The 12,403-nt window shown below is 37.4% G+C and overlaps 1 protein-coding gene across 2 annotated transcripts; it reads right to left on the bottom strand.

The window, feature by feature from the left end:
* Positions 1-3,357: 3,357 nt before the first annotated feature.
* LOC135585784 (protein DROOPING LEAF-like) lies at positions 3,358-6,981 on the bottom strand. 2 transcript variants are annotated; one of them, XM_065153601.1, is made up of 7 exons: positions 6,746-6,981; positions 5,568-5,702; positions 5,233-5,329; positions 5,089-5,137; positions 3,891-3,966; positions 3,728-3,808; positions 3,358-3,642 (listed from the first exon to the last, which is right to left on the bottom strand). In XM_065153601.1, the coding sequence occupies exons 1-7, from the start codon at positions 6,962-6,964 to the stop codon at positions 3,577-3,579; spliced, it is 723 nt and encodes a 240-aa protein (XP_065009673.1). In that variant the 5' UTR covers positions 6,965-6,981; the 3' UTR covers positions 3,358-3,576. The 2 variants fall into 2 exon arrangements, with proteins under 2 accessions (XP_065009673.1, XP_065009674.1); XM_065153602.1 differs by lacking the exon at positions 6,746-6,981 and adding an exon at positions 6,099-6,294 and having other exon boundaries at positions 3,388-3,642.
* Between the last annotated feature and the right edge of the window lie 5,422 nt (positions 6,982-12,403).

The raw sequence follows: 12,403 nt of genomic DNA on the forward strand, positions 1-12,403 counted from the left end.
TTTCATTTATAAAAAGCATGTGTGCTGCAGCTATATGCAGAGGCACTGCATCACTCACATATGATGAGATATATTGCCAAATCTATTGGCATGATGAAAACACAGAAAAAACACAATGTGGATTCTTTAATAAGGGGACAGATAATGAATTATAGACGGTCAGAGTTGGTGGCTATTTATGATAACAATTGTTGCATTCATACAGGTAGACTAAAGTGAGCACACACAGAAGCAGAGTGGGTGAATTGATGAACTACAAACAGTTCATCAATGAGAGCACACACAGAAGCAGCTGGTTTGTACAAGGAACCCAAATTTGAAGGAATGAGACCATGCAAATTTTCAATCCCTTATTTTCCTGATCAAATTCTGGTCAAAACTAAACAAATTAAGAAATTGAAAACCAGCTTAATTGATAGGTTTCAAATAATCATTGGGCTGGTAATTAGAACCATTGTTGTCAACATTATTGTTGTTGTTACTGTTATTAATATGGTCATTATTAGCTTAAAATTGTTTGCATCATTAGCTAAGAAAATGTGACAAAGAGATCAAGAAAGCCAACACATATCTCAAACATGGTTCTTTTTTTGAACTCTGAAGAATGAAAGAATTCTCTTTCTTGGGGGAAAAAGACATGGAATCTTTGTCCATCAACAACATGATCAGATCAGTATGGTTTCAAGCCAAGAACTATTTTGCATATAAAGTTCTTCAAAGTCCAAGATATGCAGCATGTGATACTTGCCCAACTTTGAGCCAAAGTAAATAGGTGGAAGCATCCATGACCCACCAAATTAATCGAAGTCTATTTTATGGGGGACATGCACCATAATGATGTTCTTCTGTGAAAGTAACTAAATGTTGTGGTGAGGGACAAGTGACAGGGAAAGCAAGTCCAAAGCAAGTAGATTATACTGTGGAAATCATTTTATTTCCATTTTGATCATTGTCATTGGCTCATAGCAGGCAAAAAAAGCTTTCAGAAGACATATTTGCTCCACCTAATTGTAGGTAAGCCTTAAACCGAGCGAGTTCTACTCGGGACATGTCTCGTTCTCACTGATATGGGAAGTGACGGTTTGGAGGACAGGTTGATGACACTTGGCTTTTGCCTAATTAATATCAAATCCATCAAGGAGTACATTGCTGCAACATTCAAGGGAAGCTGTCCCATAATTTATTGTGGCAGTATAATATGTGTTTGGCAGTTGTGGTCACTTTCTCCTTTTAAAGTGATTTAGTCATCTAAAATTCAAATTTTGATTTTATTCATGCACTAGAATATTACCATGCACTTTGTTTTTCTCCAAGAAACGAGGAAGTGGTTCCCTTAGAATTACTGTTTTCTCAGCAACAAAAGATAGACCAAAAAGATAACAAAATGGACATTAGAATTAGTGTTTTCCTCAGCATTGTCAAGAAGAACAATGTGTTACCACTTTCATCTGTGCATGTGTATTTTGTGCAATAGAGTCAGTTTGTCAGTGACATAACATTGAGAATTCTGAGTTCAGGTGTTCCAACATATTAGTTCATGTTAGTTTTAGCGGTTGTAATTGCTATATTTTTATTGTTTGGATGATGGAGAACCATCTAGGTTTATAAATAATTTTAGAAGAGTTTATTTTAGATTAAAAATTAATAAAAAGTAATCGATCGACTAACTTAAAAAACTATAAGAGCTGTGTGAAAAAATAAAAAGTCATTTAAAGGAAGCAAAGAGATGGCATAAATAATGTAGTCACTATTGACTAACATGAAACGATTCCTTTTATTCTTATAGTCAAGCAAACAAATTCTAAGTCTTGGATAAGATAAACAAATTCTAAGTCTTGGATAAAATAATGCTCTCCAAACTAATGCATGATGTTTTGTCATTCTTTGTATTTTTTTTTAATTATGCATGCATGTATAAGAACATTTGTCTAACTAGTTTTACAAAATATGTGAATCCCCCATCTCTGGAAAAGCAAAATCACATCTAGTGATTGAGGGACAATGATAACCCAAGTCTTCAATGGTTTTGTTCCATGCATGTTACCATTAATTAATTTCATCCATATTAGGTTGTAGAGCTCAAGTCAAAATTATGATGTCTTCATGAAAGATTGGCCAGAATCTTAATTACAATCCTCTAAAATTAGTGCTTAATTTTGAGCATAGAGGCATTTGGTTCCACCTTGCAACCCAAGCATAAGATAGATCTTGGGATCAAAATCCATCTTCATGATTAATCTATTTTTAGAAAAAGAAATTGCAACTTTAGTTCTTACGGACAAGTCCTCTTATTTGAAGAAAAGGTCTTCTCAATACTCTACCCATATCATCCTTGGAAGAAGAAGCACAATATATATATATATATATATATATATATATATATATATATATATAGTGATAGTTTTGTTGGAATTGAATGTAAAGATGGCATCCAAATAAATTTAATCTTCACACACGCTTTCTAACTGGAAATGATATTAGCAATCTGAAATAATATTCATAAGTAAATATTATATGAGCAAACAAAGCTCGGTTGATCGGCTATATGTACTCTTTTTATTATAAGAAAGAAAGGTATGTAATCTGTTTGCAGTTTCATATTGTTTCGACTTGCATATCATAAACTAAGATGGGAAATTTTTAACTATAACTTATTTTCAGAAAATGAAAATCCAAAAGAATGATCAAATAACATTAGGGTTTTGAGAAAAAAATATAAGAAAATGGAATAGAGAAGAGGATCGCCTTATGGCTGCATTATTGGATCAATGACAAACATATAGATGGCATCCAAAACAAATTAGAATGTTGCACCCAGTTAAACATGAGAGGACAGTGAGGTATATCGACCATCTTTGGCTACAGACTTCAGAGTATAGTATCGGATGTCTTTTCTTCTTCATGTTTACAAGTTTTCTTACAGAGGAATTTGATGTCAGAAGAGAATGAACCTTGAAATATCACCAACTGAAACAATGAACTTAGTATGAAATGCTACTTTCTCAGCTACTTTTTGTACTCAATTTATGTGCAGATGTTCATGTTGATTAATCTTTGAAGTGCAAGCTTTGTCCACAAAAGATAAATGAGTACATCCCTGCAGAAAAATCCTTTATCCTGTTTCGTCATTTTTTTCTTGCCAAGCATTGTCAAATACTAGTGATGGTGGTGAGCAGGTAACACTGAACTCATGGAATCAATAAAAATCAGATTGCATAAATATATATTTGACGGGCTCCAAATCCTTCTTCTTAGATCAAAACTTGTCTACTTCGATCGATCTGTATGGAGTTTTATCATCCAAGTAGCAAGGGATGTCTTCTTACTTTAAAACATTTCTAACGAGGCACTCAATACTTGGGTTTAAATCTTAGCAATTCATACATCTGAGCAACATGTATGGATCACTTCCTCTTCATCTGCAGTGCATCCATAGGACACATGGATCATAACTGGGAAATAGTACAGATTTAAAGATGTTTCACTATAGAGAGATCTAAGACAAGATCCAACAAAAATTAACACCATAATTGCATCACTAGGAAAGAGGAAGAGCTCCATATGTTGTTTCGGAACCTAATCCTTCTTTTCCAATTGCTTGCAAACACTTGAGCTTTCCATTCTAGAGCAACTGCTTCTTTCCTGTGTCATCAAGACAAGACGGCACGAATAATTAACTACACAAACCACTTCTAATGGTGAAAAATGAAAGTTATTTTCTCTTTACCGAATCTGGAACGGGAGCCAGTTCATTGGTATCAGAAGGCGAAACAATAGTCGACGAGCAACGAGGATCACACTTAGCCCACTTCAGTTCATGTGACAAGAAGCATGCAAGATACTGCCATTAGTATTGCCTTCAGAAACAAGTTGATAGTGTGATAACTTACATTCTTTGCAGCCATGCTAAATGCTTCCCGGTGAGGAATATCAGGTTTAGCTGCCTTGATTCGTTGTATTTCCTCCCTGTCATGATATGGTTCTTGAGTTATGTGATTTGTCCTCCAGCAACAATATACACGAGTTCAAGAGCAAGCTGTAGCCAGTTCATGACTGCAGTTCCAATCATACATAATGCTGCAACATAATGTGTTGTACTATCTTCTGTATAACAACTTATAAAGGCATCTACTTGGTTTAAACACTACACAACGCTTCCTAATATTTTTCCATTGCTAATGATTGATGTCTTTATGTGCTTGTAGGTGTAAGATTACGTATATTGATCCTCTCTAGACCCCTATTCTAGGAGCTTAAGATCATCACTAGAAATTCATTAATAATGATTCTAAGTCAAATTGATGTGGGTTAATATATATCAGGGTAGTTTCTAATTCAACCCAAAAGTTTAAGCCATTAGATTGTAGGCCAAACTCAATATATGTCATTTGACTCTATCAATATTTAGCATATAGGACACTTCTTTTTAGTTCAATTTTTAATCTCTCCACATACATAAATATTTCTACTCTATTATGTTGTTGTGTGTCTTGAACATCTGACTTGTAAGTAACGAGAGTAAAGACTATTAACTAACATGCTTCATTTATAAAGGAAAAGGTCAAGAGGAAGCACACAGCATGAAGTTGTACAAGGGATCTATTGGCAGAACCATTTTAGTATCTGAGTCACATTTACTCCATCTTTGGTGTTTCAGATGCATCAAATGAAGTTGCCCCAGTAGGATATGATACGTATCATAAGGTACAAAGCAAAGAAATTGTAAATGCAGAATTAATCTCAGAGGAAGATCGATGTGATGAAATGTAAAGGTGCAAGGTTAAAATAGTAAAGGTTCATAAGGAAAAAAGAAAATGCTATATATTTTTACAAAAAAGGTTTCCTGTGCTCTTTCGAGCAGCATCGAGAAAAGAGGACTTTGCTACATTATCTGTGTGAAGGATGGTGGAAAGTGTCTGATGGTAGGTTGAGAATGTCTTTAAGGAGTCTGCCGTTTTGCGACGAGAACATATGAGGATTTGGCTGGTGATGTTTACACCAGATCAAATCTGATGATATGCTCATTCATGAGATGCAACAAAGAAAATACATCAGCACTCGTATGAAGATATCGTATCTGATTCTTACTTCATGAAGCGATTATAAGCAGAAGGCATTCTGTGCTTCTTCTCGGGAGCTGCCATCAACAATTGAAGGAATCAATATTTCCTCAGAAAAAAAGAAGAAGAAAAACACTAAACATGAAGGGAAAAAAAAAGAGAGAATCTTTACGTTTCATGACAAATTGTGGGCTTTGGATCATTTGCTCAATTGAAGTTGATGATGATGGTGGTGAAGGTTGTCCTCTCAGGCAGTCGGTGCAAGGACCCTAATCAAGATAACGAACATCGTCATACAAGATAAAGTGCCTAAAATATCACTGCCTTTTCCAGAAAGAAAAAGAATCAAACCAAGCAGAAAAGGAGATGGAAGGAAGCAGACAGACAAGATTGCAATGGATCCTAAAATATTGTTCAATTTATAACGCATCACAAATATATTGTTCGGTACGCATCATCTTGTCACATTAGTCTAAGCACAAGAAATTTAATAGAGAAGAAGTGAACCTGAAGGCCTATGAGATGATGATTAGTGGGAGTAAGGGACTGCACAATGGGTCTGGGACCGAGAAAGGAGAGATGGTTGCAGTGACCACATTTCACAGTAATTGTATCCATCATCCGCTTGCATGGAACTCCAACCTGCAGCCAAGTGAAAGTCTTGTCACCACGCCAGATCAAGGTGTAATCGGTAGCTCTTTTCACCCTCTGGTATCTTTGGCTCTTATTTTCCCAATAATGTGCTTTTTTTTTCCCCCCATATTATCTAGAGCTGGCAATTCTGTGGAATCCCATGTTGCCTTTCCAAAAGATTGCAACTCGAAATAGAAATAGGAATATTATAGTTCATCCACAGAGTAATTGTTAGCATCAAGTGGATATCCTGTAGATAATTGTTTAGCTGAAGAAGAGCTGATGAATTTGGGTGAGGGGAAGGGAAGGGAATAGATATCAAAGTCTGCTTCCATATAGTATGATCTTACACTGCCATGAGCAGGTAAAAGAAGAATTCAGCATAAGAAGAGAGAGGAACAGAACTAGAATGCTCGAAGTTTGAGGAAGGTGCTTATGATCTGCTTTATGCATGCTCTTAGACCAAGATCAGCTGCATTTCATGGAACTGCAACCTGCAAATACTGAGGAGACTAAAAAATTAGAGCGTGGAAAGAGAAAAATAATCAAGGAATCATCTTTAGATTCCTCATGCATGCAAACAGATTGGATCTCGTTTGAACAATTTTCTTTTTCTCACTTTGTAAGAGAGAGAGAGAGAGAGGAAGAGGAGGAAAAACCCTAGAAGCCGACGGGAATACTTTGTCGTAATTAACAGCGGCATGGACAGCATAAGAACCATCAACACGAACAGTAGAAAAACCAAAGCAAAGTAGTACTTTCATCTGGATCTTCTCAAACTAAAACATCATTCATGGTTAGTGAGATAATTAAAAGTGAACAGAAAAGTATGAGAAAAGAAAATGAAGGCTTGCTTTGAAAGTACTGGTCCTCGGATGCCAGATCGAAGAGAACAGAGAAAAAACAGGGAATTCATACAGAGAAACTTGCTCAGAGAACAAGCTGATATGGCTGAAGAAGATGCTCTTTTTTTTTTTGAATGGACATCTTTCCTGTACATCTAAAGCACCATGACTGGCCTCTTTTTAGTCTCCTACTTTAAGAAAAATTACCGCAAGAACAGTGTTGCAGTAGGTGCAACGCACGTAGCACAGTTGCTCAGTGGGAGAGACCAAATCCATGACTAAGAAGAAGAGACAAGCTAAGCCGGGGGAGAAGAAGAGGGTGATAGACCTCCTCTCCCGTGCCCAAGAGATGCTCACTGCAGTGGGCATGCGCCATGGCTTAGGGTTTCTATTCTGGCAATAATGCCCGTGGGAACCCCCACTCATGGAACGTACGGCCCGGCCAACCCTGCTTGAGAGAGAACGGGTTTATGGCTTCCTATATCTCGTGATATCTTGCCATGGTGCTTACCATCTCTCAGTATCCGAAGTCAGACTCCATGTCTTTTAGCTTCTCAAATTACTACTTGGTCAAACCAACATATAGAAAAGTTATCCCCTTCCTGGGTGACAAGCTATATTACTGTATCTGGTAGGGTTACTAGGTAGGTTTTTTGACTTCATGATACCAAGATAAACTACCATGCTTTCACATCTATGCCTTTGATTTTTATGTGTCTACAGATGCACCTGAAACAGTGCTCCTATTTTGTTTCAGGGTCACTTGGTATAAATGAACAGAACTTAGCCTTTGACTTGATACGTTGTTCTTTATGATCTCTTCTGGATACATGCAGCAAAAGATGAGAAAGATCAAAGTCCCACCTTCTAAAACACTGTTTACCAAGTTTCTATTAATCGATGATGAGCCTCCATGATTCTCCCAGATTTAGAAAAAACGCATTCAACAAGAAAGGGTACGATCAAGTTTCAGAAGCTGCGTCATGTTGCGCTCCAAGGGCAGGCACTTGCTTCGAGCAACACATATCCAACAACAACAAAAACATACAGGAATCATGCGCCAGTCTCCATCAGTCCGCATTACAGAGCAATCTTCGAAGGCTACAAACCAGGCCAAGATCCATACGAGACATCATGACATGCTGAGCGATGAAGAGGGGCAACATATCACGAGAAGATGCACCCGAGAAGGGTGGTGAGTGCAGAAAGTTTAAGAAGGGGAGGGAAAAGGTGGAGGGGATCAGTTGTCACTGTCCTGAGGGGCCAGTGAGTGCGGGAAGTGATGTGACGATTCCTCGGTTTCCCATAGGGGTAAAAGAAGGGACACCCCCCAACGCACCCTCACTGTTGCCCTCTTCGTGTAACCACGCCTTTTTCTCCACCATAGAGAGCCTTTTGCCCGCCCAGACTCGATAGGCTCTGCGGGAAAGAAACTGCTCGATGGGGGAGGCGGTGGTGGTGGTGCTTGGTCAAGCGCCTTTAATGGATTTAGCTAGGATCAACAGGTGCGAGCCAGGCTTCACTTTCTCTCATCTTGGGAAAGAGCAGGGTTGATGAGACAGCCAAGGTCAGATGAAGGCTTGCTGCCATCCCAAATCCCAACCTGCACGCACTTGTTCACCCTAATGGCGCACTGTGAAGTTATTCTCTTCTGCTTGGTTGGGTGTCAGTCCACAGTCCACAGTCCACACTCTCATGAGCAAGCAGTACTCTTATCTGCTGCCAGAAGCATGGCTTTTACCATACCGAGTAAAGATCTGCTCTGAAACATTTTTATATTTGGTTGATTCTGTGATCTTCTCGTGGGGTGGAGGCTGGATGTTGGGGGAGCACTCGCGCACATGCTCGCGTGCAGCGCGTCGCTGGAGTTGTTCTGCGACCCCCGCTGGTGTGTAGTAATTGCGAAGCAGGCCGAACGGTGCTCGCTTCTGCTTTCCGTGCGTACCATATCCATGGAAGGCAATGCTGCCTGCGTCTTAAGCGCTAGGGTTAGGAGGCTTTTAAGGCCTAATAGTATGTATCGTGTGATCTCTCTCTCTCTCTCTCTCTCTCTCTCTCTCTCTCTCTCTCGTGAAAAGCATCTGTGAGCAATGACTGTGAAGACGCAAACTTCTAGCAAGCTCAACTCCCATGGTTAGAGGGGTATTTCCTCGCTATCAAAATAACAGTACTGTCATCAATTGACTAGGGTTTAGATTTGGAAGGTGGATGAGATGTCCAATATGTGGGCATCCCAATTATTTCAACTTTGGAGATGGATGTGTATGATTTAGCTTTAAACTGACATATGCAAACAAAAAAAAAAAACAAATATTTTTTATAATAACTCAAATCAAATTGATAGAACTAGAAAGTTCAGTAGTAGTTTTTACATAAAATCAAACTCTACTCCCGAAAAATGGAGTAGCTCCATGTTTATGACATCTTGGTACACAGTGAGCATTTGGCATGTAGTTCTCAGATTATTACTTGCAGACTGCTCACAAGTAACTGAGTTAGTCTTTAACATTTACATTCATGGTTTGGCTTTCCACTATGTGCTCCATTTGACTGACAAAAGGAGTGTCGGTCAAACACAAACGATTCCCTTTTTTTTCTGGTTGATCATCCAAATTATGAAAGGAAAAGAAGAAATTTAAGGGAAAATATGAAGGTAGTGCATAGTATACCAAACAAGAGATGACAAAAAGAAAAAGGCATGGTCAGATCTTCTTCTCTGAGCTCCAACATGATGATATTGTTTGGGAGATACTGCCAACGACCACCACCAATTAACCCACTTAACTGTCTTCAAGAAATCTTGCAATAAAATCTTAGTCCAAATGTATCCAGTGGCCAGAATGAAGGCTCATAATGATTGACTTGTAAACTCAACGACAAGTTAGTGCTTGTCATTGGAGACCACAATTCAAATTTTCACATTGTCATCATCTAAAGAAGCTCACATTTGGTTTGAGCAAAATGTTAGCTATTTATCTTCATCAAAAGAAAGAAAGCATGAAATAAAGAAAGAATTAGCTGCCTAGTTGTTGAGGTTTCCACTCCAAGGATAGATCAGGTTTTGGTTGCTGAGGTGTAGTAGTCCAACAAAGACAACTAGAAGCCCAATTGTTCACATGGGATGTTTGTTGTTCCATCATTTTACATCCAAGATCAATTCTTTAGGTTTTCCTCTCTCCATGAACGTGAGAGATTTGGCTTGGATCAGCGTGTAAACGTTTCCAACCAAGAACTCAAAGAATTCAAATGTGGATATTTGATTCATTTCTAAATTCCATTTTGGTGACCACCATGTATTGAATTATAATTTTCCACTCCGAATCTTTATTGATCTTTTATTTGAAAAAAATCGATATAATATGGCAAATAAAACGCTGCAATATAATTCATGAACGATAATTGAGTATGAGACAGCACAACTAATTTAAATAAAAAAAGGCGTATATATGCGTGCGTATATTTGTGTGTGATATTTATCACTTCGGATTCAATTAATTTCCGACTTGTAAAAGAATAATAGCTTCTTGAATTGTTCGCTTTCGACTTACTCCATGATCCAAAGTTACGAGATTATAAATCCATCTGCTAAGTCGATCGATGTAACCCATAATATCATACTTTATATTTATATACTTTACATATATGTATAAATTATATACTTATTATCAAGTGCAGATACTAATTAAATTTAGAAATGGAGTTAACAAACATTTAAGAAATGATTGGGGATCCATTTCTGATCCAATAATAGTTGGCTATAAGGAGCCATACTTGAGAAAATTCATGTCAAGCCCCACAAGATGAAGCCCGAATTGATATGGATAGCATGTCCTGCCTCTTTAAGCTAAATGAGTGCTACTAAGACAGGTTTAATTGTTTTGTCTTTCTATGTGTGTAATTAAGAGGATGGCTTTGCACCAACAGAATTCCTTGGATCAAGTACCTGTTGTATTCTTCAGTAAGAATAAATCAAGTTCATATCTTTGTGATGAAGAGGGTAGAAACAACAGTCAGGTGAGCCCACAGTCTCTTTATATCATTTTCATGGATCCACATGCATGATCAACTTCGGACCATAAAAATAGGGGTCCCAATGCTGATAGTTCCCACAGCATTAGGTCTCACATGGATGTCGGGATTTGTTGTCTCGCCATGGATTCTTAGATGATAATGTAGGATCGCATTGGTAAGATTATTTTTGTGACTAAATAATATGTTGAATATGAAAGTTACATTACTGTTGGAACCAAAAAGAACTTTAATTTTGGAGCATGTTTTACCCTTAAAAATGTTAGATGCATGCGAAAAAAAATCAATCCACATGCGTGCAAAATAAGTCCTTCTCAACCAGAATTTTCAGGATTTTAAGAACATGAGATTAGTGCATCCTAAACCCTATCTTTAAGTGCCTCTTTCTTTACAAGGATCACATTGATCCCTTTTAGATCTTGTATTGATGGAAGTCTCTTATGTTGAATACCGCTACTAATTGGTATTAGCTTCTGTACAATTAATGTTGGGCCCTATTGATTATTTTTTTCTGGGAATAGCGATAAATTGATGATGTCTCAACTAATCATTTTATTCCTCCCTTTTCCTTTGTGCACAGCATGACATTTTTTTATTGTGTTTTTCTTTGATTTTTCACTAGAAAAGAAAAATATGTTTATATTTATAACGCATTTCTAGCCCGGCATTTAACTACCCATCTATAGCATTTTCATTTGGATAAAGAATTGAGTTATGAAAGCAGATTTTGATCTAAGTACCTTCTTTGCTAGCTAAGCTAGCTAGCATCTACATGAAAATAAAATCCTCAAAGTTGGATTAGTATACACACACTTTGCTATCGTCTTCTTTCCATTCTGCAAACAATTTTTTAAGCAGCATCTTATCCTCTACCTACTTTCATGAAGAACTTTGCATGGATTGCTATACTCAGTTGATTTCTCTCCATCCATATACATAATGTATTGTGGATGCTATAGGATTATGCCATATGACATCCTGCATCAGTATTTTTGCCTTTGGATGTGATCAAAATCAATCAACTTCTTCTTTGAATGGCATCTAATTAGCAGCCATGGGCTCCAGATCTTAATTGAAACTTTGGCAAAGAAATGAACGACAAACATGAGTTTTTTCTGCTTCCTAACAAGGAATACATCCTAAATCATCTACGAAACCTTTTGCATTTGATCTTCTAACGATTATTAGTAATTTTTTGTATATTAGTTTGTCCCATCTTACAACGTTTTTCCTTCTCCCTAAATTGTTCCCATGCTTCCTTAATTGTAGAAACCTGTATGTATTCAGATTAAGATCTGGGCAAGAATCCAGCAAACCAATTTAATTAAGATCACAATCTGCAAGAACAAATCACATTTTGACAGGAAAAAGGTAATTAAGATTCAATTATTTTGCTTGATGGAATGGATGGCAATATCCACCTATTGGTAGATCACACGACATGATTCAGTAAATAGTCTTACTAGTCAGAGTTGATGCATGGTGTTCAGAGTTTACTAGACTCAAAAGAGCTAAATAGTGGAAAGCCACAAGCATTTGATTAGAGATCAATGTCCCAAACTCCCATGTAATTATATTGTATCTGACAAGAGATCAAAGTCTGAGTGTCTATACATCCCTTTCTCCTGACATTGTCACAAATGCTAGCTGCAATATGCAGGTTGAGTGATGCTGAGGCATGGAATTTGTGATGCTGTTTTCTGTACAAGGATATATATAGCATAAAGGTTAGCAATTTGGTAGAAGAAGAGGTGAATAATAAGGCAAAATGCGGAAGCCATGGTTGAAGTCTACACCAGCCAAACATAGATGATAAGACCAAGGCTGTGTGTCCTC

Source organism: Musa acuminata, chromosome BXJ3-6, assembly GCF_036884655.1.
Source record: "Musa acuminata AAA Group cultivar baxijiao chromosome BXJ3-6, Cavendish_Baxijiao_AAA, whole genome shotgun sequence".
Classification (NCBI taxonomy): Eukaryota; Viridiplantae; Streptophyta; class Magnoliopsida; order Zingiberales; family Musaceae; genus Musa; species Musa acuminata.